This window comes from Dipodomys spectabilis, unplaced genomic scaffold (genome assembly GCF_019054845.1).
Source record: "Dipodomys spectabilis isolate Male_0828 unplaced genomic scaffold, ASM1905484v1 ptg000003l, whole genome shotgun sequence".
Taxonomy (NCBI): domain Eukaryota; kingdom Metazoa; phylum Chordata; class Mammalia; order Rodentia; family Heteromyidae; genus Dipodomys; species Dipodomys spectabilis.
Window position 1 is genome coordinate 16471671 of NW_024870680.1, and position 27422 is coordinate 16499092.

The 27422-nt window shown below is 44.1% G+C and overlaps 2 protein-coding genes across 5 annotated transcripts in view; one reads left to right on the forward strand and one right to left on the reverse strand.

Moving 5' to 3' along the window:
- Nucleotides 1–15474, reverse strand: part of Rnf121 (ring finger protein 121) — a 72163-nt gene extending 56689 nt beyond the window's left edge. Inside the window, exon 1 of one of the 3 annotated variants that reach the window (XR_006148558.1) lies at nucleotides 15366–15441. Coding sequence is in view for 2 of the 3 variants with exons in the window: in XM_042687353.1 (XP_042543287.1) it covers nucleotides 15366–15428 (63 nt within the window). In the remaining variant the exon portion in view is untranslated. Of the gene's footprint in view, nucleotides 1–15365 lie in introns of all 3 variants that reach the window. The other 2 variants (XM_042687353.1, XM_042687363.1) reach the window with 2 other exon arrangements.
- A 245-nt stretch (nucleotides 15475–15719) lies between these two features.
- Nucleotides 15720–27422, forward strand: part of LOC122116533 (short transient receptor potential channel 2) — a 33826-nt gene continuing 22123 nt past the window's right edge. Inside the window, exons 1-9 of one of the 2 annotated variants that reach the window (XM_042690246.1) lie at nucleotides 15720–15871; nucleotides 15967–16123; nucleotides 18520–18690; nucleotides 19536–19677; nucleotides 20421–20576; nucleotides 21797–21975; nucleotides 24088–24173; nucleotides 24397–24569; nucleotides 25888–25969. In XM_042690246.1, coding sequence (XP_042546180.1) covers nucleotides 18646–18690; nucleotides 19536–19677; nucleotides 20421–20576; nucleotides 21797–21975; nucleotides 24088–24173; nucleotides 24397–24569; nucleotides 25888–25969 — 863 coding nt within the window. In that variant the 5' untranslated portion in view covers nucleotides 15720–15871; nucleotides 15967–16123; nucleotides 18520–18645. The other variant, XM_042690256.1, reaches the window with a different exon arrangement.

Genomic DNA, 27422 nt, shown 5'->3' on the forward strand with positions numbered 1-27422 from the left:
AAATACAATTGTTTCATTTTACAGGAGATATGGATGAGATATAAAGCAGAGAAGTAACTCATAGAAAACAGTGGTAGGGGGGCTGGGAAGGTGGCTCAGCGGTAGAGTGCTTGCCTTGCAAGCATGAGGCCCTGGGTTTGATTCCTCAGCACCACATAAACAGAAAAAGCCGGAAGTGGCGCTGTGGCTCCAGTGGTAGAGCAATAGTCTTGAGCTGAAGAGCTGAGGGACAGTGCCCAGACTCCGAGTTCAGGCCCCATGACCGGCAAAAAAAACAAACAAACAAAAAAAAGAAAACAGTGGTAGGGGGCTGGGAAGGTGGCTCATTGGTAGAGCGCTTGCCTTGCATGCATGAGGCCCTGGGTTCGATTCCTCAGCACCACATAAGCAAAAAGAAAAAAGCCGGAAGTGGCGCTGTGGCTCAAGTGGTAGAGCACTAAGCCTTGAGCTGAAGAGCTGAGAGACAGGCCCAGGCCCAGAGTTCAGGCCCCACGACCGGACCAAAAAAAAAAAGAAAAAGAAAACAGTGGTAGTAGCCAGACACCGGTAGCACACACCAGTAATCCTAGCTACCAAGGAGGCTGAGATCTGAGGATAGCGGTTCAAAGCCAGCCAGGGCAGGAAAGTCTGTGAGATTCTTATCTCCAATAAACCACCAGAAAACTGGAAATGGCACTATGGCTCAAGAGGTAGAGCGTTAGCCTTGAGCTGAAGAGCTCAGGGACAGCACCCAGGCCCAGAGTTCAAGTCCCACAACCAAAAAAAAAAAAAAAAAAAGGAAAGGAAGGAAGGAAGAAGAGAGAGAAGAGAAGAGAAGAGAAGAGAAGAGAAGAGAAGAGAAGAGAAGAGAAGAGAAGAGAAGAGAAGAGAAGAGAAGAGAAAAGAGAGTGGAAGTTAAATTCTGGACAAGTGTTGGGGAGAGAGTCATAAACCTTACTAGAGAAAACTCATGTCAGACCTTAGGTCTTCAGCCATCTAAGGTAATGGCAACTTGTATCCTCAGGGCCATTTTATGTCTCTGCTGGGTCCTGGGTACTTTTGCTTTTATAGGCCCTTTCTTCCACTAGGTAAAAAAAGTAAAATTAGAATTATATACGTACATGCTAGGCACTGGTGGCTCATGCCTGTAATCTGAGGATCAAGGTTTAAAGCCAGCCCAAGGAGGAAAGTCCATGAGACTCTTATCTCCAATTAACCACCAGAAAACTGGAAGTGGCACTGTGGCTCAAAGTGGTAGAGTGTTAGCCTTAAGAAAAGAGCTCAGTGGCAGCACTCAGGCCCTGAGTTCAAGCCCCACAACTGGGGGGGAGAGGGGGAAGGTTAGAAATCAAACAAACAAAAAAGCCTGGCATGTAAGCTTGTATGTTGACACATGCATTAAACACTATGACAGGAGACTGACAAGTTTAAGGTCAGCCAGTTCCAGGCTAGCCTGGGCTACATAGTGAGATTTCATCTCAAAAAGAAAACAAAAAAATGGCATGTCATTGACCTACAAATGTCAAAGAGATCATATGCTTATCATCTTGAAGGTAGCTAATATATTTTTCTTCATTCTTTCACTCAATTAAAGACAATAAATATATATTAGAAATAATTTCTTATAGAAGTGTTAAGAATAAAACTAGAGTAGGCTAAGAGAACAGTGAAGACTATTTTGTTGCTACATTCAGACATTGTGCTTGCCTACAAAAGCTTGCTAACATCAGGTGAACAATATAGGTTAAGGACAGTGACACTTAGTTCATATGCTGTTTCTTATTTGTTTGTTTGTTTGTTGTGGGGCTAGAACTCGGGGCCTGCGTACTGTACCTGAGCTTTTTTCACTGCAGGATAGGGCTCTACCACTTTGAACTACAGTTCTACTTCTGGTTTTCTGGTGGTTTAATTGGAGGTAAGAATCTCATGGGGGCTGGGAAGGTGGTTCAGTGGTAGAGTGCTTGTCTTGCATGCATGAGGCCCTGGGTTTGATTCCTCAGCAATCACTTAAGCAGAAAAAGCTGGAAGTGGCGCTGTGGCTCTATCTAGCCTTGAGCTGGAGTTGAGGGACAGCACCCAGGCCCAGAGTTCAGGCCCCACGACCGACAAAAAAGAACAAAGAAGAAGAAGAAAAAAGGAAGAAGCAGCAGCAAGTGGCGGCGGCAGCATCTCATAGACTTCCTTGCCCCAGCTGACCTCAAAAGATGATCCTTCGATCTCAGCCTGCGGTGTAGCTACGATTACAGGCATGAGCCACCAGCACTAGGCTCTCCTTTAGGTTTTATTTCACGCTTAGTTTTCATCCCAAGAAGTAGCCTCATGGCAACAACTACCTTTTTCAGTTAAGAGAAGAACAATTGTAGGTTAATCAGCATTGTTATATAGGTCAAGCTCCTGGGGGCTCAGCTTCCCCATCTGTAAAATGTCAGGACTGGTTTAGATGACTTTTAGGTTCCTTTATGCTAAAATACTGTATTCATATCAAGTCTGTCTAACTTTAAATCTTTGTAGTCAGCAATACTTTAGTCTTTAAAGCTGCCATAGTTACCATTTAGAACAGCAAGAAGCCTTAATTGTGATGTGCTATGATATAACTGGAAGCTACCAAATTAAATCAACAAAACTTTACCAAGTAATATGCATATATCAGGAATATCCATCACTACTGACAGGGAATTGCTCTCCTATCACAGTTTCAAGTACCTGTTAATTACAAAGAGCCCTAAATACTGAAATCTTTTCACCCAGATTTGTTTGGCTGGGGAATTTCAGACAAATCAGTTGATCCTTTATCAGAGAATGATCAGCTAGAGACTTCATCATTTCACAACATCAGAGATGAACATGCCCAACCTTTTCCCCTGTCATGTCCATAGCCCAGAAAATGGGAAGAAACAATTAAACATACTATAAGGATAACCAATGGTAAATACAGGAAATGTTGTGTCAGCCCAGAGAAAGAAGAGATTATTTAGCTCCTGAACCTGATAGGAATACAACACTAATAACCAGGTTGGCTACCTCTATCTTATAAGATACAGATATTATGGTCAGTGATAAAGATGATGAGAGAAGTCCAAAGGCTCACAACCCTACTACCCACATCTGTAGCCCCCCTCCCCCAATTCTTATCTCATTTCACATTCTTTCCTTTTCCTAACTCCTTAGCTTTGCCAAGAGTTCAATAAGCCAAAGTGTAACTGCCTCAGCTTTCAGACCTCCAAGATGATCAATCAATAGAGACATGGAATATACTTAGCCAAATTGTAAGGCCTGATGTAGACAGCATACTTTCAGCAGTAAAATAAAAGTAGCTACTTGCTCTAATACCTGCTGCAAGGCTACCTGCCTTTACCCCACCTCTCTTACCACTGTCAGAAAGCACATCCTCAAGCCCAACTGAGCTGGCAAGCTTTTGAAAATTTTTGAATTTTGAAAACTTTTCAAATTCAATGGCACTTAAAGTTTTCTTTTTTGGTTCTTCAATTCCTAGCCTATAGAATTCCTATTTTTTGCTCTGGATTCCTCTCCATCTAGACCTCTTCCCTATATACACCTTAATTTTTTATTTATTTATTTATTTTTGTCTGTCATGGGGCTTGAACTCTGGACCTGGGCACTGTCTTCACCATGTGAGCCACAGCACCATTTCCAGTTTTCTGGTGGTTAATTGGAGATAAGAGTTTCACAGACTCAAAGCCCAGGCCTGGCTTTGTACCTCAATCCTCAGATCTCAGCCTCCTGAGTAGCTAGGATTACAGGCCCAGGAACCCTAAACTTTTCTACCCATCCTTAAAAACCCAACTCAGATGCCAAATCCTCAGATTCCTCTATGAACTTCTAAAGGACTTTTAGTCTGAACTGTGCAGCCCACCTATGAAATCTCCATTAAGCTCTTCACACAATGCCTTAGTTCACTGCCTTGAACTACTACAGCAGCCTCCAAAGTGATCTCTAAAAGTTGAATCTAGCCAGAACATATTTGTTAATACAGGAACGGCCAAAGGGGCATTTATCAGACACAAATTTGACTACATCATCATCCCATTTCACAACTTTCTATTGCCTCAGACTAAAGTCTAAATTCCTTAGTATGACATATAGGTACTCTATACTCTGGTCCAACTAGCTACCTTATCTCACCTTTCACCAAATACTTTCTACTCCAACCAAACTGAACTACACCCATCATTCTAACAAGCTCTTCTCTTTTCTTTTTTTTATTGTGAAAATACTGTACAGAGGGGTTACAATTACATGGGCAAGATAATGCGTACATTTCTTATCAAGCATTGTAGCCTCCTCCTTTGTTTCTCCTTCCCATCCCTTCCCACCCTCCCCCCAACTCTTCTCTTTTATACCTCAGGGTTTGGCTCCTGCTGTCTTTTTACCTTCACTGTCTAGCTCACTCCAGTTCACTCTTCACGAAGCAAGTCAGATATCAACTTCTTTGTGAGACACTCGCCAATTTTATTCACTCAACAAGTGCTAAACAATTTTATGTTAAGCTCTATTATTACAATAATAATCAACAACTTTGCCCTCAAGGAAATCCTCACATCTCAGCCTCTTGAGTAACTAGATTATAGGCAGAAGCCATCTGCACCTGGCCTTACCTTATAATTTGATGACTTCTTCTTTCTACTAGACCAAGGGTGGGGGCACCTCTGACCCATGGGCAGTATAGGCTTGTAAAATCATTTAGTACATAATGGGACAAACACCTATACTTCTCATTGACTGCCTACAACCATCTGCCTGTAGGGATCATTTCATATGCCCTGAAAATTATGTTATAAATATTCAAATGGCCACTGACAGAAAAAGAAGTTCTCTACCCTTGCATTATACCACAAATTCCTTTTTTTCTTTTTGGGGGAGAGGGAGGGCCGTGGTTGTGGAGCTTGAATCTGGGCTTGGGTGTTGTCCCTGTGCTCTTCAGCTCAAAGCTAGGGCTCCACCACTTGAGCCACAGCACCACTTCCAGTTTTCTGGTGGTTAATTGGAGACAAGAGTCTCACGGGATTTTCCTGTCCAGTCTGGCTTTGAACCATGATCCTCAGCTCTCAGCCTCCTGAGTAGCCAGGATTACAGGCATGAACCACCCACAAATTCTTTTAGAGCAGAAACAGTCCCTTCTTCCATTTATACTTTCTGAAGTCATTTGCATAATTAAATGCATATCAAATATATGGTGACATTTGAAAACAGTGAATCCATGTTACAGTGTTTTACTATCAATAGAGATCATAGTTACATTGCCAGGTTCAAATCTCAGCTCCACTTAAAAGCTGCTCAAATTACTTCTCTAGCCTTAGTTTTTCTCATCTAGAAAATTAAAATAATAATTTATTAAAATAGATGGGCTGAGAATGTGGCTTAGTGGTAGAGTGCTTGCCTAGCATGAATGAAGCCCTGGGTTTGATTCCTCAGTACCACATAAACAGAAAAAGCTGCAAGTGGTGCTGTGGCTCAAGTGGTAGAGTACTAGCCTTGAGTAAAAGAAGCTCAGTGACAGTGCCCAGGCCCTGAGTTCAAGCCCCAAGAAAGGCAAAAAATAAAAATAATAAAATAAAATAGATGAAAAGTGCTAATACATATAAAATACTTAGCATCGTGTCTGGTACACAGTGTGCACAGAAAAAGTTAGCTATTACTGTTGTCATTAGATAGGAGGAGAAAAGACTATTTTTGCAGTACACTAAATGATAAGCTCAGAGAGGTTAGACTAAGTCCTAAGGTCATTGGGGAGTAAAATGTCACATGAGGTTTGTAAGTAACACAATGCATTCAGTTATTGATAACACTAATAAGGAAAGGGAAAACAGGACAGAATGAACAAAAATGTTGGCAAGATTTACACGTACTGCTTCTTTCCCTTCCCAGTTACTCCCTAGCTGCCCAGGGCCCAAAGCCCCAAGACTCTGACCCAGCATCCTCTTGGGAAAGCTTCACTTTAAAGGGAACTAATGAGTTTATGTTTCCCTGCAGATTTTCCTCTGAGGATCAGAGAGATAACAAATGACTTCAAGAAGGGAAAACACAAAGAAATAAAGAAGATGAGAAATGACACTAGATGAGCTATCTTTGCTTGGTTTCCCTGGAATGAGCTTTTAGGCTAAGGGACCTCATGTGTGCAGAGCCTATATTTTCCAAGGACATTCTCTGGGAGTGCTTGTGCCTCCTAAGTGCCAGATTTGAAGAAGCACAATCTAGGAAAAGCTAAATTGAGAACTAAAATATTGGAAGCTAGCTGGGCACTGGTAGCTCTCACACTTACAATCCTAGCTACACAGGAGGCAGAGATTGTGGGGACTGCAGTTTGAGGCCAATCTGGACATAAACATAAGACTATGTCAATAGCTGGATGAGTGGTATGCACCTGTCACCCTAGCTAAGCAGGAGATGTCTGTAACTAGGTGAATCATGGTCCAGGCTGGCATGGGCATATACACAAAATCTTATTCAAAAACATAATGAAGGCAAACAAAGTTGAGGGGCATGGCTTAAAAGTTAGTATGTCTGGGCTGGGAAGGTGGCTCAGTGGTAGAGCGCTTGCCTTGCATGCATGAGGCCCTGGGTTCGATTCCTCAGTACCACATAAAGAAAAAAGAAAAAAAGCTGGAAGTGGCGCTGTGGCTCAAGTGGTAGAGTACTAGCCTTGAGCTGAAGAGCTGAGGGACAGCGCCCAGGCCTAGAGTTCAGGCCCCACGACTAGACCCAAAAAAAAAAAAAAAAAAGTTAGTGTGTCTGCCTAGCAACACAAGGCCCTAAGTTCAACCTTTAGTACCACACCCCCACCAAAACAAATTTGAAGCTATCTACAGAATAATTCTAGTTGAGGGTGGGTATGGTGGTACACATATGTAATCCCAGCTGCTTGTGAGACAAAGGTAGTGGAATCATAGTCTGAGGCAAAAGCAAGAGATTACCTGAAAAACATACTAAAAGCAAATGAATTGGGGATGTGGCTCAAGAGGTAAAGTACTTGCCTAGCAAACATAAGGACCTGAGTTAATCCCCAGTACTCCACTAATGGCTCATGGCTATAATCCTAGATACTCAGGAGGCTAAGATATGAGAATCAAGCCAGCCTAGGCAAGAAAGTATTTGAGACTCTTATCCCCAATTAACCACCAGAAAACTGGAAGTGGAGCTGTGGCTGAAAATGGTAGAGTGCTAGCCTTGAGTGAAAGAGCTCAGGGACAGTGCATAGGCCCCCTAGTTCAAGTCCCAAGACCAACACAAATAGATGATAGATAGATAGATAGATAGATAGACAGACAGACAGACAGACAGATAGATAGATAGATAGATATTATGTTGTGAAAAAGCAGGCAAGACACTGAGAAAGGCACAACAATGAGATAGTCTATACTCAAGAAGTGGAAACAGCCGGGCGCTGGTGGCTCTCGCCTGTAATCCTAGCTACTCAGGAGGCTGAGATCTGAGGATCTCGGTTCAAAGTCAGCCCAGGCAGGAGAGACCGTGAGACTCCTATCTCCAATAACCACCAGAAAACCGGAAGTGGCGCTGTAGCTCAAGTGGTAGAGTGCTAGCCTTGAGCTGAAGAGCTGAGGGACAGCGCCCAGGCCCAGAGTTCAAGCCCCACGACCGACCAAAAAAAAAAGAAGTGGAAATAATTCCTTTTTTATCTTTTCCTCACTTTCCTATCCTCTTTTACTGACCAGATGGCACCTTAAATTACTTCTAGAAGTAGATGAGTCATTAAATCACAAGAGAAATGAAAAGTGATTTACAAAAAACAAGGGTGAAGCTAGTGTGGGGGCGTTACTGTAAAGGAAATGGGAATCTGCCAGAGTGTAAGACTCCAAAGTTACAGGACGCTGGTCGTTCATAAATCTTTCTATTAACTAACTCTGTTCCATCACCACTTCCCCTTCTCTAATCCCAATATTAGGGCTGGGTGTAGCTCAGTGGCAAAGCGCTTGCCTAGCAAGTGCAACGTCCTGGGCTCGATCCCCAGTACCAAAAAAGAGAAGACAAAAAAAATACAGTTAGGGCTGGGAAGGTGGCTCAGTGGTAGAGCGCTTGCCTTGCATGCCTGAGGCCCTGGGTTCGATTCCTCAGCACCACATAAGCAGAAAAAAAAAGCCGGAAGTGGCGTTGTGGCTCAAGTGGTAGAGCGCTAGCCTTGAGCTGAAGAGCTGAGGGACAGCGCCCAGGCCCAGAGTTCAGGCCCCACAACCGGCCAAAAAAATACAGTTAAAAAAAACCCAATATCGGGCTGGGAAGGTGGCTCAGTGGTAGAGCGCTTGCCTTGCATGCATGAGGCCCTGGGTTCAATTCCTCAGCACCACATACGCAAAAAGAAAAAAAGCCGGAAGTGGTGCTGTGGCTTAAGTGATAGAGCGCTAACCTTGAGTTGAAGAGCTGAGGGACAGCGCCCAGGCCCAGAGTTTAGGCCCCACGACCAGACCCTCCCCCCCAAAAAAAAACAATATTAGTAAAATAATTGTTAAGAATAATTGTAACTTCACTCAGATATTCCTTAGTATTTGCTGAATGCTTGATAGAAGTCATAGGAAACAGAACAAAGTAAATTACTGAGATCCAGAACATTCACAACTGCAAGAGACCTCAAAGATCATTGGGTCCTTGGGCTGGGAAGGTAGCTCAGTGGTAGAGTGCTTGCCTTGCATGCATGAGGCCCTGAGTTCGATTCCTCAGCACCACATAAACAAAAAAAGCCGGAAGTGGCGCTGTGGCTCAAGTGGTAGAGCGCTAGCCTTGAGCTGAAGAGCTGAGGGACAGCGCGTAGGCCCAGAGTTCAGGCCCCATGACCAGACCCAAAAAAAAAAAAAAATCATTGGGTCCAAATCTATCATTTCACAAATAAAGATTTAAGTACAGAGGTTGAAACTAAGCTCATACATTCATTCATTTCTTTATTGAATCATACTCTATGCCAGGTACCAGGGATAAAGGATGAACAGGGCTTTCAAAAACACAGGGAGCCAGGTGCCTGTAATCCTAGCTACTCAGGAGGCTGAGATCTGAGGATCATAGTTCAAAGCCAGCCAGGGCAGGAAAATCCGTGAAACTCTTATCTCCAATAAACCACCAGAAAACCGGAAGTGGCACTGTAGCTCAAGTGGTAGAGTGCTCGCCTTGAACTGAAGAGCTGAGGAACAGCGCTCAGGCCCAGAGTTCAAGCCTCACAACTCACAAAAAGCAAACAAACACAGGGAGACAGACAAAAAGCATGTATTAATCTCTCTCTTTCTCTCTCTCTCTCTCTCTTCCTTCTCTTCTTCCTTCTCTTCCTCCTCCTCCTCTTCTTCCTCTCCTTCCTCTCCTCTCTCGCTCCAGTTCTAGGGATTTAACTCAGGGCCTCTGTCCCTTAACTTCTTTTCCCACTCATGGCTGGTACCACTTGAGCCACATCTCCACTTCTGGCTTTTTCTAGTTAATTGGAGGAAAGAGTCTCACAGACTTTACTACCAGAGCTGGCTTTGAACTTTGGTCCTCAGTCTCCTGAGTCATCAATCAGAATTATAGGCATGAACTACCTGTACCTAACTTGAAAGGCTATAGCATTAAGAATGCACATGAAAAATTTAGCCCAGAACTTAGCAAAGCAAGTATTCTGGATTATTTTGCCTTCAGCATTCTCTCTCAGCCCACTTTTTCTGCTGTACTAGCCTCAGAACTCCTCTCAATGGGTTTCTAAGTATCTATTGCCAGTTGGCTATCTCTGAGATAAAACTAATGTGCTATCCCCACTCTAAAATCTGGGTCAACTGTTTACTATTTCAATGGGTTTTGTCTTCTCCACTACACTACCATTAATCTTACATGCCTAAAAAAACAACAAAACTGGCAAATATAGCTGGGCACTGTGGCTCACACCTGTAATTCTAGATACTCAGAGGGCTGAGATCTAAGGATCACAGTTCAAAGCCAGCCTGGATGGAAAAGGTCTGTGAAATTGATCTTCAACAAACTACTCAGAAAAAGCCAGAAGTAGTGCTGTGGCTCAAGTGGCAGAGCATTAGCCTTAAGCAAAAGGAACTCAGGAATAGAATCTAGGCCCTGAGTTCTTGCCCCAGGACTAGACCAAAAAAAAAAGCAAAAATAAATAGCCAGACATAGGAAAGGGGGGGGGGGGAGAAAGGAGGGAGGGAGGGAGGGGGGAAAGGAGGAGGGAAGGAAAGAAAAAAAAAAATTAACCTAGTCCAATATTCTTTCATACTAAGTAAAATAGGGCCCAGAAGAGTAAATAATACCTCAAGCTGGTTTCAAGCCAGAGACTTGCTTTGAACTCTGGCTTAAGCTGGAAACTACTTACCAATCTAGAAGATATCACATCATTTTGACAGATGAGCAGCACTGAAAACTAGCCAGACACTAGCGAAGAGGACTGCTCAGTCCTGATTAGACACTGGTGTGTTTCTTCTCCTCCTCTTCTATTTTCTTTCTTTCTTTCTTTTTCTTTCTTTCTTTCTTTTTTTGCCAGTCCCAGGGCTTGAACTCAGGGCCTGGGCACTGTCCCTAAGCTTCTTTTGTTCAAGACTAGCACTCTATCACTTGAGCCACAGCACTGCTGTGGCCTTTTCTGTGGTACTGAGGAATCAAACCCAGGGCTTCAAGCAGGCTAGGCAATCACTCTATTACTAAGCCATATTCCCAGCCCACTCATGTGTTTCTCTACCTTCCATCCTAAACTAGTTCTCTAGGCCAAGAATATACTACCAATTCCTCTCACAGTTGACTAGCCACACTATTAAAGAGAAAAAATCTCTGGCTCCAGGATTTCTGTGTCTCCTTTTGGGGTCTCCTAGCTGGTATCCATAAATCAACCTACTAATAACATCAATCATTCTGTGGTTTGACAAGGTATGAGATAGAGCTGAGCTTAGCCAGTCATCATAACTTGCTAAATACCTGGCTGATCTAAGTAGATCTCTCACATCCCTAAGTACCACAGGACTAAACATTCCTCATGAACAAAGGACCAGCAAAATCAAGTTAGCAGTAAATTAAAGGGCTTGTATAGACAAAAAAAATACTACTCTTTTGAATAATCCCCATATTGATCCTCTCAGAAAACATACTGTATGATCTTCTCCTAACAGCTACTTCATATTATGGAAATGGGACTTTTGAATATAAAGAAAAAAGCAGTTTATTTGGTAAGATTGAGTCTGCAGTTTATGAAATCTTTAAACTAAGAGAAAATAGACATGTTCTGGAAATATGGATGTAAATCTATGTAACAACACTTAGCTGAAAACCCTTAGCATATCTCCAGTCCTTGGAATCTCAGTTCCTCAATCATAGGAAATACTAATAAAGCATATCTCAAGAATGCAAACTTCAAAATGTTCTCCTGAATCGCTGCCACTCACCAAATATCCTGTGTTAGTTTTTACATACAAAATAATTAGGCGCACACACACACACACACACACACACACACACACACACACACACACACACACACACACACACACACACACACACACACACACACACACACACACACACACACACACACACACACACACACACACACCAGTCCTAAGGCTTAAACTCAGGGCATGGGTACTGGTTTTTGTTTGTTTGTTTGCTCAAGGTTAATGCTCTACCACTTAACAACAGCTCTACTTCCAGCTTTTAGGTGATTAATTGGAGATATGATTCTCATTGACTTTCCTGTCTGGGCTGACTTCAAACTGTAGTCCTCAGATCTTAGCCTCCTGAGTAGCTGAGATTACAGGTATGAGCCATCAGTACCAGGCTAAAGGGCCAGACAATTTTAAATTACCTAATAAACCTTAGAGCAAAAATAGAGGGGAAATGGAACCAAGGGCCACAGTACAGCAGAGCAGACTTGGGCCAAAAATTTCACTCACAAACTTGAATCCTAGGAAAGTTCCTAAACTTTTCTAGCCTCAGCCTCCTCATTTACAAAATAGGGTTAACACCATCTGGCTTACAGGGCTGCTGTTAGTAATAAATGAGCTACTGTAGGGAATAGACATCAACTGACTTAAGGTAAGAGCCTTATAACTAGCTTTATCCTAAACCCTCTTTTTTATTCATTTCTTTGAAGCAAGAGCAGCTATTGGCACAGCCTAAATTACCTCTCAGCCTCTACAGAAAATAGTAATGGAACCAGACCAAAAAAAGAGAGAGGGGTAGGAAGAAAGAGAGGGGGAGGGACAAATTACTATTTGAGACTATATATTATGCTAATGACATCTGATTTTGGAAAACAGTATCCTAAGGAATAAATCACAGCTTGTATATTTTTTCCAAAGAAGAGAAGTATACCAAAAATACATCTCTACCATGCTACTCATCACTTTTATAATCTGGGCTCCACGGTAGAATCTATTAATCAAGCAGCAAGTGCAACAGGAAGACGAGTCTGATGTCACATGTCAATCACAGCTTTCTTGGGAACTCACCCATTTAATTTTTTTTTAGCACATTTCCATCTACTGACATTCTACTGACTTCTAGCACACTCTGGTGCCTGTCTCTTGCGCCCCACTGCACTTGTTACACATTTTTATTATAGCAATTTTCTAGTTGTACTGTAATGGGTTATTTACATGTCTCCTCACTGGATTGCAAATTGCTAAAAATCCTGAATTTCTAACACATGACAACTGCATTAGGTCCCCATAATTGCATATTTAATAGTGCACTGTACTTTGCCTTCTACTAGGGAAGGTTGCACAAAATGGTGAAGGAGACATTAGTAGAAACCTACACAATCTAAGGTCTGGCCAGGTGCCAGTAGTTCATACCTGTAATTCTAGCTACTCAGGAGGTTGAGAGCTGAGGATTGTGGTTCAAAGCCAACCAGGGCAGAAAAGTTCATGAGACTCTTACCTCCAATTAACCACCAGAAAACCAGAAGTGACGCTGTGGCTCAAAATGGTAGAGCACTAGCCTTGAGCAAAAATGCTCAGGGACAGCACCCAGGCCCTGAGTTTAAGCCCTAGGACCAACCAAAAGCAAAACAACAACAACAAAAAACCCACAAAAAACAATTAAGGTCTGACATGCCAGATTTCTCTTCTTTCTAGAGCTTGAAGAAGACAACCGTTTTTGCTTCTCAGAGTTACCTTCTTAAAAACACAAAGAAAAGGACAGAACCAATTCACATTGAATTTCTAGACAAGAGATTATATTCTTTCTCCAAGAATAAAAGAAGTTAAAGTTTCTAGGATGAGTACTAGTGGTTTCATATTAAGTTGATCTATAGCAATAACATTCTGGAAAGTGTATTATACAAAAAGTAACTCGAGGGGGCTGGGAAGGTGGATCAGTGGTAGAGCGCTTGCCTTGCATGCCTGAGGCCCTGGGTTCGACTCCTCAGCACCACATAAGCAAAAAGAAAAAAGCCGGAAGTGGCGCTGTGGCTCAAGTGGTAGAGCGCTAGCCTTGAGCTGAAGAGCTGAGGGACAGTGCCCAGGCCCAGAGTTCAGGCCCCACTACCGGACCCAAAAAAAAAAGTAACTCGAGTCCGTCAAACAAGAAAAACTAAGAAGCAAAAATCATGTATGGGGCTGGGAAGGTAGTTCAGTGGTAGAGTGCTTGCCTTGCATGCATGAGGCCCTGGGTTCGATTCCTCAGCACCACATAAGCAAAAAGAAAAAAGCCAGAAGTGGCACTGTGGCTCAAGTGGTAGAGTGCTAGCCTTGAGCTGAAGAGCTGAGGGACAGCACCCAGGCCCAGAGTTCAGGCCCCATGACTGTACCCCCCCCCCTCAAAAAAAAGAGAGAGCTCATGACTAACAAACCATAAATAGTAACTGCAATATAGAATTTACTCTTCTTAAGGTGTTTTCAAATATATTTCATTAAAAGACAGCCAATTATAAATAGAGACTTAATGCAAGAAGGGTCAATGGAAGTAATTTATACAATCATACCACCTCACCAACCAACAGGTATTCAAACACCTCCAGTCTCTAGTGGTTGGGAGGTAGAGGACTTCATTGCCTAGTTTCTACATTCTCTAACCACCTGCCAATTTCTCAGCCTCATCCCAAGCAGATAAACACTCACACATTAACCCACCACCAAGCAACAGTCTTTACTTCCTAAGTCCACATCCTTTCTGAGCCTCAACATCAATCCTACACTTTTCCCCCCAACATAGGAATAGTGGGGAGGTGTCTCTAAAATTCTGAACCCCCTCCGAGATTTCACGGGTCCCATCTCTGACAATCTTCACCTTCTATTCCTCGATGCTATTCCTATCTGCATGCAAGACCATAAGCAACTCTAACTATCACGGTCCCTTTGGCCTCAGACTTTTTCATTCCTTTCTCATCATCTCTGCTTCTCAGCCTTGAAAAAGCCAGAAGTGGTGCTGTGGCTCAAGTGGTAAAATGCTAGACTTGAGCAAAAGAAGCTCAGGGACGGTGCCCAGGGCCCAAGCCCTGAGTTCAAGCCCCAGGACTGGCGCGTGCACACACACACCACACACACACACACACACACACAACCACCAATCTTTACGTGCCTCTTAGGTAAAGGGGACATCCACTCTCAAGTTCACCTTCAAGGAAGTAGAGAGAGAGAGAGGGAGGGAAGGAGGCAGGAAGAGAGGTTAAGAGCGAGATTTTCATTAATCCTTTAGGATCCAACAACTATAGGAAGCGTTTCTTAGAATAGGTGTCCCACTCTCCAAGCCACACAGTGCATTCCTCTAATGCAATGACTCGTAGCCTTGTCTGTCTCCCACGAACCATTACGCTGCAGGCTCTACAAGGAAAGTGGGTGTATCCTTAGCACCTAGCCCAGGCCGTGGCACAAAAGTGATCTTTAAACGTCTGCTCAATGGGTGAATGGGGAAAGTCTGGCCCACAAGTATTCCATTCATGCATCGGTCCTTTCATTCGTTGACCCAAACTTTACAGAGCATGCATTAGGTACCACGTCGTAGAATGCAGGGCTACATAACGAAACGATTCCTATCCGAAAAGAAGTCCAAGCCCTTACGCTAGGAAAGCAGCCCCGCTTCCGGGTCTGCGTGCCCACCGCCCGCGCCAGGCTGAGGGTCCTCTCCCACCACGCCCCTCCGACGCCGCGGCCGCCCGCCGTCCTGCCGTCCCTCCCCGCGACTCCCAGACGACGGCCTCAAAAGCCTCACACGCCCGCCTTTCTTCCACCCTAGAGGCGGCGGCCAGCCTTCGACCCCAGGCCCGCCGCAGGCAGGGTCCCCGGGGCAGGAGAACCGCAGCTTCCCCGCACCGCGCACCCGCCTCCCAGGCAGCACGCCCTACCCGCTCTGGGCCCCCTCCGGTCTCTCCTGGGGAGCCCCCTCCTCCAAGGCCTCACGTCGCCTCTCTTCACTTTCAAGTGGAGTCCCTCTTTTCTCAGTCTCCCAATCCCCCTTACCTCATCCAGCTCCCGTTCCGCAGCAGCACCTCCTCCAACCTCCACCTCCACCACTGCCGCCATCTTGCCCGCTGACCCCCCCCCCCCACTTGCCCAGTCCCCCCCGTGCTAGCCAGCTGCTTCCGCCGCTCTGGCGATGCTAGCCAATCGGTAGTGCGGAGGCCGGCCTAGGGGCGGAGCTTCGAGGCAGGCGGAGACCTGTCAGGGACCAAGAGACCCTCCACTTGCTACTCGTTTACGGATTAAAGAGGGACGTTTGTCTTGCGTTTCCAAACCTCAGCAGGGAATGGAAAATGAGAAATTGTGCTTTTATCACTGTGAGTGTAAGTATTTCGCCAATTGTGCCGTTTGAAAAGCGAAAAGGAAGAGTCCCTAAACGGGCAACTTTCGCGACGCTCCCTCACGTGGACTGCCGGGAGTGAAGCGTGTGAACTAAGAACTACATTTCCCATGCTTCTTTGGGTCTGAACCGGAAGCTTAATCACGCTCTCCACGAGAGAACAGCTGTGAGTGAAATCTATACACAAAAACCCACCACGTGTATTTTTTTTTCTGCGTGTGGCTCCCTCTTTGTTGCCTTGATGACAGTAGTTTTTTTCAGACGCGGATTCTTTAAGCCCCAGAACGAATTTCTGAGCTTCGGGAGACAGTGGAACTTGGGGTCAGAAGGCGGAGTTCACGGTGCGGAATTGGCGGGAGAATGAATTTGTGATCCTCAGACTGAAGCTGCGGTGACTTCCTAAGATTCGCTGTCGCAGGTGAGTGGTGTTGAGTAGACCTTAAGGAGGGGTGGGTGGTGACCACTAAGAAAGCAGGTCTTCAGCTGCTCCGGAGCTCCGCGGCCAACAAACTAGGCCTTTTGCCACACGTTCCTATACTCTTCTGTACTACATCCTGCGACTCCCAGCTCCCGCCCGGCTTCATAACTGACTTTTTACACACTGTTTTATGCACATCTGAAAGTGACTGTTTGCACTCATCACGGCTCCCTGGCCAGATCTCTCTGGGGGATAGGACTGGAATGACCTGTGGACCCAAAGAATCTTCATCCTTCCCAGTAGCTGAGAGTATAAACTGATGCCACCACACCTGCCTCGTGTTAGCTTTTTAAAGATTAAATAAGCCGGGCCCTAGTGGCTCACACCTACAATCCTAGCTACTTAGGAGGCTGAGATCTGAGGATCATAGTTCGAAGCTAGCCGTCGCAGGAGACTCTTGTCTCCAAATAACCACCGAAGTGTTCACTTGAGTGGAAAAAGCTCAGGGACAGCACCCAGGCCTGAGTTCAAGCCTCAGGACATGTGTGAGGGGGGTGGGGGAGATTAAGTAAATGGTGCTGGAAATGTGGTTTAGTGGTAGAGTGCTTGACTAGCATGAGTGAAGCCCTGGGTTAGAGTCCTCAGTGCCATATAAACAGAAAAAGCCGGAAGGGGCACTGTGGCTCAAGTGAAAGAGTACTAACCTTGAACAAGAAGCTCAGGGACAGTGCCCAGGCCCTGAGTTCAAGCCCCAGGACTGGTCAAGGGAAAAAAAAAGATTAAATAAACAAAACAATGATAATTATGTAAAACACCTTTGGCTTCTGTGGGTCATGCCTGTAATCTTAGCTACTCAGGAGGCTTAGAACTGGAGATCCTGGTTTGAAGCCAGCTGGGGCAGAAAAGTGTGAGATGGAAGTGGAAATGTAGGGCTGGGAATGTGGCTCAGTGGTAGAGTGCTTGCCTAGCATGCATGAAACCCTGGTTCAATTCCTCAATACCACATAAACTGAAAAGGCTTGAAGTGATGTTTTGGCTCAAGTAGCAGAGTGCTAAGCCCTTAGCAAAAGAAGGGACAGCACCTAGGCTCTGAGTTCAAGTCCCAGGATTGGTAGGGGAGAAATAAAGAACTATGAAAGTAGAGATGTGGCTCAAGCTAAGCAAGAGCCTGAGGCCCTGAGTTCAAGCCCTAGAATAGGCAAAAAGAAGTAAAAAGAAGAAAAGGAAAGAAAAGTCCAAAAGACTTTTTAATTAGCAAGCAAAAAAACCTGAACATGAGCAAACAAACTGAGTGAGCTTGCAGTCCTGAGTTCAAGCCCTGGTATCAGTGTGTATGAGTGCGCGTGAGCGTGTGCGTGTACACACACACACACACACACACACATACTATTCCTCTAATGAGAGGAATAGTAGTGATAGGAAATGCAGCAGGAAATATAGAAATCTATATTGAACAGGCTTTGAGAGACTAAACTCAATATTTAAGCACCTACCAAATAGCAAAAAGTTCTAATATATCAGAAAGTTTTGGGATATTTCTTTTTTTTTTTCTTAATTTCTTTGTTGGTCATGGGGAGGAACTCTGGGCCTGGGCACTGTACCTGAGCTCTTCAGCTCAAGGCTAGTGCTCTACCACTTGAGTCACAACGTCACTTCCAGTTTTCTGAGTGGTTTATTGGAGATAATAGCCTCACGGACTTTCCTGCCTGGGCTGGCTTTGAACCGTGCTCCTCAGATCTCAGCCTCCTGAGTAGCTAGGGTTACAGGTGCGAGCCACCAATGTTCGGCTTGGATATTTCTGATAGAAGAGTAACTTAATGAAAAACAACTTCGTGGGGCTGGGAAGGTGGCTCAGTGGTAGAGCGCTCGCCTTGCATGCCTGAGGCCCTGGGTTCGATTCCTCAGCACCACATAAGCAAAAAGAAAAAAAGCCAGAAGTGGCGCTCTGGCTCAAGTAGTAGAGCGCTAGCCTTGAGCTGAAGAGCTGAGGGACAGCGCCCAGGCCCAGAGTTCAGGCCCCACGACTGGACCCAAAAAAAAAGAAAAGAAAAAAAAAGAAAAACAACTTTGTGAAGATTCTTTAAGCAAAAAGAGAGTCAGAGCATGTATTTCTGTGTACTAGGTTCTAGGACAAAGCTGAATGACTTAAGGCAGCTTGCTCTCAGGAGTTAATCTATGTGTAAATCCAATGGTAATATATTACTGTATTATAGTGTACTTGCTGCCCCTATGGCCTTGAGATGGCATTCCGATTGTTACACATTTGGTGGAGTCTCATTAGGTGATTGGGATTTGCTCCCTGCCCATCTCTACTTCCAAGCCCATGGTGGTTCATCAGACTTAACTGCTAAAAATGACTCCTGTCATCAGAGTTTCTTCTTTTTCCTCTTCTTCAGGAGTAACTTGAGAATTCTTGTTCTACTGGAGGCTGTGAAGACCAAAACATGGAGCCAAAGTGGTAACAGAAGAGATTTTGAAAGGAAGCATTTTGATTTGTACTTGGGACAGCTAGTAGGCCTGCCATGGCTCCTGTGAAAATCAGCCATATAGTATCATTTTCCTCTCAGGTATGTTAGTCATCAGGTATGATTTGTTTCCTTGACTGGAAGAAATAAATAGACTTGCCTATAGTTTGGAGGAAGCTGGTAAAGCCCTAGGCTTAGATTCTGCACTAGAGTCCCCAGAAGAGCATTTTAGCCACTCTAGTTGAGAGCAGTCCGGGGCACTCAAAGTCAACCTTAATCTATAAGCCTAAATTATGACCACCATCAATTGTGATCTAAGCCTTCTTCCTAAAAGTTCTATAATTCCAGTATACTGCTAGATCCCAGATCCTGGACCCAGGACTGTTCCAATGTGGGGATTCTTAAGACTTCTCACTTTTCCTCCGCCTTCATTACTCTCTTTTTCCCGTCTCCTGTCTCAGAGGTGCCATTGACATTTGGGGGCTAAGTCCACACTTTGCAGCAATACAATTTACATTGTGGCATAGTTAGCCTCCCTGCCCCGAAGACCCTAATGAGAATATATTGCTTCCTAGTCACCATGGAAGCCAAAAACCTCCCCATACATTTCAGAAAGACCCTTCAGTCTTTGAGAGCTATTAACCTCTAGTCTCAGTGAAATAAAATAAAAAGTATACATACTATCCTTACCTGCATGAGCATCTTGAGCAGTTTTTTTCATATACTTTTTAGCCTACTAAAACATACATTGTCTTCTAACATCCACAGTATCTATCTCCATGCCTGTGGATTTCTGTCTAGTCCCTTTACATCATGTTAAGATGCTTCAAAAACTTGAAGAATCAAAAAATGGTTAGAATGAATCTCTTATTAATGGGCCTCATTTTATTTTGTTTCCCTTGGGCTCAGTAAGGTTCCTGATTTCCTCCTCTGCTGTCTTGATTTAGGATCCCAAGTATCCTGTGGAGAACTTATTAAACCCAGACATCCAGAAGGGACCATGGCTTAGCTGTCCTCAGGATAAGAGTGGGCAACTGAAAGCAGAGCTCCAGCTGGAGAGAGCAGTGCCTATTAGCTACATTGATGTTGGTGAGTGAGCTCTCTGTGGCCCAGAAACCTCTGAGAGAAGATGCATGAGTGATACCTCTAAATACTCCCATCAGATGTCTCAAGTCATTCTGGCTATTCAGAATAAGACCTGCCTAAGTGTGAAGAGAATTGTGAGCCTTATGGCAGGTCTGATGTTAGATCGCTCCAAAGTCTCTAATCATGTAGAATATAGTATGAATAGTTTAAATATAATGTAGAATAATGCTTTCTGAATTAGTGTACCTGCCTTGGTTTGATCTGTGTGATCTGAATAAAGCCTTAGGTCATTGCCATGATAAATATCAACAAGTACAGTCAGTATATCCTGGAAATATTAGTGAGGAGGATGCTGGAAGGGTGAAGTGTCCATAGGAGTTTATGGATTGAGGAGGTTGATCTTGGACTTTTCTGAAATAGAGAACTATTAAAGATAGGACTACTGGTCCCAGCTTTGTAGGACAGGAAAGATGGTGGCCTCTTACTTATCAGGGCCTAAAGCCAGAAAAGCAGTGAGCCTCTTCAGACTGGGAGAGGTGTCAGGCTGGGAAGACCTTGAAGAACCTGCACATCATTTGTTGGACTGGGGTCTTAGTCCTGTCTCAGTTGCTGGCTCTCTATGTGTCTCCACATGTTGCTGGACCTTCTTGACCTCCAACTAGCTCGAGAGTAGAGAATTGTCATCCATAAGTTCCCTGGTGTACTATCATCCCAACACCCTTACCTTCTGTCTGCCATTTCCCCAGGTAACTGTGGCTGTGCGTTCCTGCAGATTGATGTAGGCCGTTCTTCGTGGTCCCTGGACAGACCTTTTGTCACCCTGCTCCCTGCAACCATGCTAATGTCCCTTGCTGATTCAAAGCAGGGGAAGAACCGTTCAGGGGTCCGGATGTTTAAAGATGGTAAAGAGGGCAAAAGCAGAACAGGAAGATGTTCCCCAAAAAGAGGATGCAGAATAGAGAAGGCTATAAATGCTACTAGGTTAGCCTGTGTGGGCCATACTTACATCTATTAGGGAAATAAGGTAGTTGCTAAGTGGTATGCCTGAGTGTGAGTTCTGTGTGATGAGCATGTGTGATAGCTGGATATACCTATGAACGACAGGTTATATTTACCTATACTTTCTGATTTTGTGACACCTGATACAGAACATATACTTGATTACTATTTGGTTGGGTGGGATAGGTTGGTCTGGTTTGGTTTTGGTTTTTGTGGTATTATGTTGAACTTAGGGTTTTTAGCTTTCTAGGCAAGTGCTCTATTGCTTAAGCCATGCTTCCAACCCTTTTTTGGCTCTTGTTATTTTTGATTTAGGGGCTCACTTTTTGCCTTGGCTCATCTAGATTGCAGTCTCCTATTTATCCTTCCCATGTAACTGGCATGACAGTTGCACACACCCACACCCACCAATTGATTGAGATGGGGTTGTCCCTCTAATTTTTTGCACCCCTGCAGATTTCTACCTCTTGAGTAGATCAGATTATAGATGTGAATCACCGATGCCTGGCTTAGTTTTTATTCTGGCTTTTGAGATAGAGTCTCAATATGCAGCCCATGCTGGGTTAGCCCAGGATGGCTTGAAATTTACAGTCCTTCTGCCTCAGCCTCCCAAGTGCTGGAATTATAGGCATGCACCACCACAGCCAGTCACTATTACATTTTTATTCGTATAAATGCGCGTGAGTATAGGATAAATGTTTATGTAAGTAATGGAATATGATGATTATATTTATCTAGCATATTGTATTTCCTGAGTTCTGTTTATGAAAATTTCTATGTGTTAACTGGGCACTGCAAAAGAAACATATCTGATTTCAGGACTCTAGAGATTTATAGTTTAGTAAGGCTTTTTTAATGTTTACCTTGGAAGTTATAAAGGAAGAGTGATCCTTGGAGGGGGTTGGGTTGCATTAGGAACTGAAGGCATGAAGAGTTTGTTAGGTTGTTGGTTTTTTTGTTGTTGTTATTTGAGAAAGGTTGTATAGCCTAGTCTGGCCGGGATCTCGCTATAGTTAACCCACACTGGCTGTGAACCCTTGGTCCTCCTCCTATTTCAACCTGCCAAGTGCTGACATTACAGGTGTGGGCCACTACATCCAGCTCTTTTTCTTTTGTCCTTGAGACGATTTCCTAGCTCCTGCCTCAGAAGAATCATGGGATCGACTTCGTCTCACTTGCTCCCAGCCCTTCACACGTCACCAATCCTTTGGCCTGGCCTTCCTGCGTGTGCGTTCCAATCTGGACTCCTTAGCTGACTCTGTCACGGATCCCTCGGCCTCAGGGAACTCTGGACTGAGCCAGGTATGAACCATGTAGAGCAAGGATTTTGTGTTTTCTTTTCTTTTCTTTCTTTTTTTTTTTTTTTGGTCAGTGGTGGGACTTGAACCCAGGGCTTGGGCATGTTTCTGAGCTCTTTTGCTCAAGGCTAGCACTCTACCACTTTGAGCTACAGCTCTACTTCTGGTTTTCTGGTATTGGAGATAAGAGTCTCAAGGACTTTCCTGCCTGGGTTGACTATGAACTGGGATCCTCAGATCTCAGCCCTCTGAGTAGCTAGGGTTACAAGCATGAGGTACTGGCACCCAGTTAAGGATTTTGTGTTTTCTTTCAGGTAGGAATGAACTCTTCTCTTTCCCTCTTTAACAGAGGGAAGATGCAAGTGAATGAGCCTTGTATGTTGGGTTGCATTCAGGACCATTTATTCTTTCACCATTATGTTCTTTTTGAGATCCAGTGTAGCCTCATACTCAGACATTATTTCTGGCTCTTGAGAGAGCTATTGCTTTCATCAGACTTCCTTTTCAATACCAGAAAGCCCAAGGTTCCATTCAAGTCCTGCTGTCCCATCTGCCTTGCAAAACCATTTATATCTTTAGATCTGTGCTAGAGTATCAAATTAATTCTCAGTGTACAATGCTCATTGTTCTTCAGAGGGATGTGTGAGTTTCTATCCTCTCCCACCTTTTGGGGGTGAGGGAGCACACATGCTCCACACACACACACACACACACACGCACACACACACACACACACACACACACACACACACACACACACATTGTAGATTTATAGTTGCATGTGAACAAAATTGCTCACAAACTGGAAATTAAATTATTGATAAATAATATTTAGAAAGGAATAGTAAGTTTTTTAGTCCCAAAGTAAAGCTAGGCGCTAGTGGCTCATGCCTATAATACTGGCTTCAATCCTGTAATCAGGAGGCTGAGATGTGTGGATCACAGTTCAAAGCCAGCCCAGGCAAGAAAGCTCATGAGATTCTTATCTGCAAGTAACAACTGAAAACCGGAAGTAGAGCTGTAGCTTATAGTGGTAGAATACTAGCCTTGAACAAAAAAGCTCAGGGACAACAGTGCCAAGGCCATGAGTTCAAGCCCCATGACCAACACCAACAAAAAATGTCCCAAAGTAGTTTTTTTTGTTTTTTATTTTTGTCGGTCATGGGGCCTGAACTCTGGGCCTGGGCACTGTCCCTGCACTCTTCAGCCTAAGGCTAGTGCTCTACCACTTGAGCCACAGTGCTACTTCCAGCTTTTTCTGCTTATGTGGTGCTGAGCAATCAAATCCAGGACCTCTACCTCTGAGCCACCTTCCCAGCCCCCAAAGTAGTTTAAAGTAGAAGTATTTGTTTACATTAATGATACAGGACTGGGATGTAGCTTAGTTGTAAAAAACTTACCTGGCATATGTGAAGCCCTGGATTCAATCCCTAGAGCTTGAGTTTTTTTACCTGCAAGAATGGGTATATGTACACATTTAAAATATATAGAAAGATATTTTCAACCACCAGAAAACCGGAAATGGCACTGAGGTTCAAGAGATAGAGCACTCACCTTGAACTGAAGAGCTTAGGGACAGCCCCTGGCCCAGAGTTCAAGTGCCATGAGAAAGAAAGAGAGCAAGAAAGCAAGGAAGGAAAGAAGGAAGGAAGGAAGGCCCGCCCCTGGCCCAGAGTTCAAGTGCCATGAGAAAGAAAGAGAGAAAGAAAGCAAGGAAGGAAGGAAGAAAGGAAAGAAGGAAGGAAGGAAGGAAGGCAGGCAGGCAGGCAGGCAAGCAAAAAGAAAGATACTTGCAAAAGTTAGCACATAACAGACTCAAATGTTTGTATCAGTACCTATCGTCCAGTTTTTCCAAATAGTATGGATTCTTTTATCCTTAGGGTCTTTCAGGATAATGGCAAAACCCTTAGCATTTGGGACTTAAAGGCACAAAATCACAGAACCTGAGATCTTGGAGCTAGAGGAGAACTCAAAGAGAGCATGTACAGTAAATGTGTAATGTGCAAGTTATGGCATGTAATAAGTAAACTGAGTTCCTAGGTGGCAGTGTGCCCTAGTGGTGAATCTTGATATTCTACATTTCTCTATCTCTCTCTTTTTTTTTTTCCCACCTCAGGGCTCCTGTGATTCTCAGGAGACTGGTCCAAGCCCCTGGCTGGCTCATCCTTCTATCCAGAGAACATTCTTCCCAGATCCCCAGACGTAAGTAGCAGTGGAGATCTACCACCCACTTCACAGATCTTTCTCATAGAGAAGAAAGGCTACCATATTACAGGCACCTAAAGCTAGCCTTTGGTTTTTCCAATCAGTCACATACTGTAGGCCTCACTCTGGCTGTAATCAAATCCATGTTAGATGGTATTGACTTGGGTAACCAAATGGAGCCTGTGTTCTAGGCATGACCACATACTCTGTTTCTCTGCAGGAATACCAAGGAAATTTCAGAACTTAAAGATATCCTACAGCAACTGCAGCCAGGGGCTCTGGGGCGTTCAGCTCGCATGGTGCTTTCAGCAGCTCGCAAAGCTCCTCCAGTCAGTATGACAAACCCCAAGAACAACCACACAGAACCAGGTCCCAGCCATGCAGAAAGTGAAGGTGAGGTCCCATCATTTCTTCCTTACTGTGTCCTGCAACGTCCTTCCTCCCTGCATCCACCAGTGCTAAACAAGGATGGCTTATCCTAGCTTCATGTGTGAGAAAAGTCACCTGTTAGTGAGGAAGAGAGAGCAAATGGTATATAGTAATTGAAAGAGCACTGGTCCAAGAATCAGGATCCTTATCATCATTGGCCCTAATTTCTTCTTCCTTAGAGTGAAGGGATTAAACCAATTATCTAGTCCTCTTACAGTATACAAATTCCCTCCTCATTTCACAAAAAACAGTGAAGTAAGGGTGGTAGGACTGAAGTTTATTAGAGGAATAAGGAAGGAAAATTGTATAGTTTTATCATAAAGAAAAGGCTAAATTTGGGAGCTGGGAAGGGTGGTACACACCTGTCGTCCAAACACTCTGGGAACTAAGCAGTTCAAGGCCAATCTGGCTATACATAACAAGACCCTATCTCAAAAAAGGAAAAAAAAAAAAAAAAGAAAGAAGGAGAAAGGAAAGAAAAAACATTTGGTGGCTCTGTTTTACATCAGACATTGCTAAGCACTCCTACCAATTTTACCTATTCAATGTTCACAACACATTTATGAAATGCTTACTATTGATCTCATCGAATTTGAGGTTTAGAAGGATAGGAGTAGTCGGGCGCTGGTGGCTCACACCTGTAATCCTAACTACTCAGGAGGTTGAGATCTGAGGATCGCCATTCAAAGCCAGCCTGGGCAGGAAAGTCCGTGAAACTCTTATCTCCAATAAACCACCAGAAAACCGGAAGTGATGCTGTAGCTCAAGTGGTAGAGTGCTAGCCTTGAGCTGAAGAGGTGAGGGACAGCACTCAGGCCCAGAGTTCAAGCCTCAGGACCGACCAAAAAAAAACAAGAAGGATAGTAGTGTGGCAAAGTACTGTGTTCAAATCCCAGGGTTTTTGTGTTGTTGTTTTATTTTCAGGCCAGGGGTTTGGGGGAGAAACAAACCGAGAGAGAATTAATCAAAGAAAGAGAGTAGAAATATTTTTAAAGCCTTACATGCTTTACATACATACATAGCATGTAAAGGCTTTTGGGGGGCTGGGAAGGCGGCTTAGTGGTAGAGTGCTTGCCTTGCATACACGAGGCCCTGGGTTCGATTCCTCAGCACCACATAAGCAGAAAAAGCCAGAAGTGGTGCTATAGCTCAAGTGGTAGAGCGCTAGCCTTGAGCTGAAGAGCTGAGGGACAGTGCCCAGGTTCAGGTGCCATGACCAACCAAAAATAAAAGGGGGGGCTTTTTGTTAAGGAGGAAGATTTAATGACCATTTCTAACACAGAGCCCAGCACAAACAGAAAAAAAGAACAAAATTCAGTGAATGATCTGGCCAGGAGGAAGAGAAAGAAAGTGCAGGACCAAAGGTAAGTAGATTCATGGGGAAGACCCGGATCACCTCTCTGAACCACACTTTTTTAGCTGTCCATCTTTCCCTGCTCTTGCTCTAGTTAGGTGTTAGGTCAGGGAGAACGCTGGTTTCTGAGTCTCTTTTTTTTTTGCCAGTCCTGGAGCTTGAACTCAGGGCCTGGGCACTGTCCTTGAGCCTCTCTGTGCTCAAGACTAGCACTCTACCACTTGAGCCACAGAGCCACTTCCGGCTTTTTCTGTTTATGTGGTACTGAGGATTTGAACCCAGGGCTTCATGCATACGAGACAAGCATTCTACCACTGAGCTACATTCTCAGCCCACAGTCTAGGATCTTCAATGACAATAGCATGGCAAAAGATACTTAAATGAATCCTACCCACAGGAAAGGTAAATCAAAGACAGGAGACTATAGGAAAGAATAAAGTCTGCTAGGTGAGTAGATTATCAGAGAAGAAGCAGGAAAGAAGCAAGTATTATAATAACAACAAAATAACAGAAATTATGATATACCTTTCAATATTAACATTGAATGCTAATGGTCTTTACTCTCCGGTCAAAAACAGAATAGCAACAGGGATTAAAAAGCAGGACCCAAGCATGTGTTGCCTACAAGTAACAAATTTGGCACCAGTGACTCATGTGTATAATCCTAGGGAGGCTCAGACCTGAGAATTATGGATTGGAGCTAGTCCAAGCAGGCAAATCTATAACTTTTTTTTTTTTTTTTTTTGTCGGTTGTGGGGCTTGAACTCTGGACCTAGGGGCTGTCCCTCAGCTCTTCAGCTCAAGGCTGGCACTTTACCACTTGAGCCACAGCACTACTTCCGGTTTTCTGGTGGTTTATTGGAGATAAGAGTCTCACAGACTTTCCTGCCTAGGCTGGCTTTGAACCGCAATCCTAAATCTCAGCCTCCTTAGTAGCTAGGATTACAGGTGTGAGCCACCGGTGCCCAGCTTCCATAAATAACACTCTTACTTCCAAATAACCAGCAAAAAGCCAGAGAGGAAGCATTGCTCATGGAGTATAATGGTAGCCATGAGCAAAAAGCCAGTCAAGATGGCTTGAAGCCCCTGTACCAGCAAAAAAATTCATCTGACAAAGACAAGTATAGGCTTAGGACATGGGGTGAAAAGATGGAAAAATTACTCCAAATAGTTAATTTTTAAAGACATAAAGCTAAAACACTAGTGGAATTAAACTAGAACTCAACAGCAAAGCATACTACAGAAAATACTCAAACATGCCAGGTGCCTGTGGTTCATGCCTATGATCCTAGCAACTCAAGACCCTAAGATTTGAGGATCACGGTTAAAAGCCAGCCTAGGTTGTAAGACTTTTATCTCCAATTGACTACCAGAAATCCAGAAATGAAACTGTGGCTCAAAGGGATAGAACACTAGCCTTTAGCACAAAAGTTCAAGGACAGCACCAAGCCCTGACTTCAAGC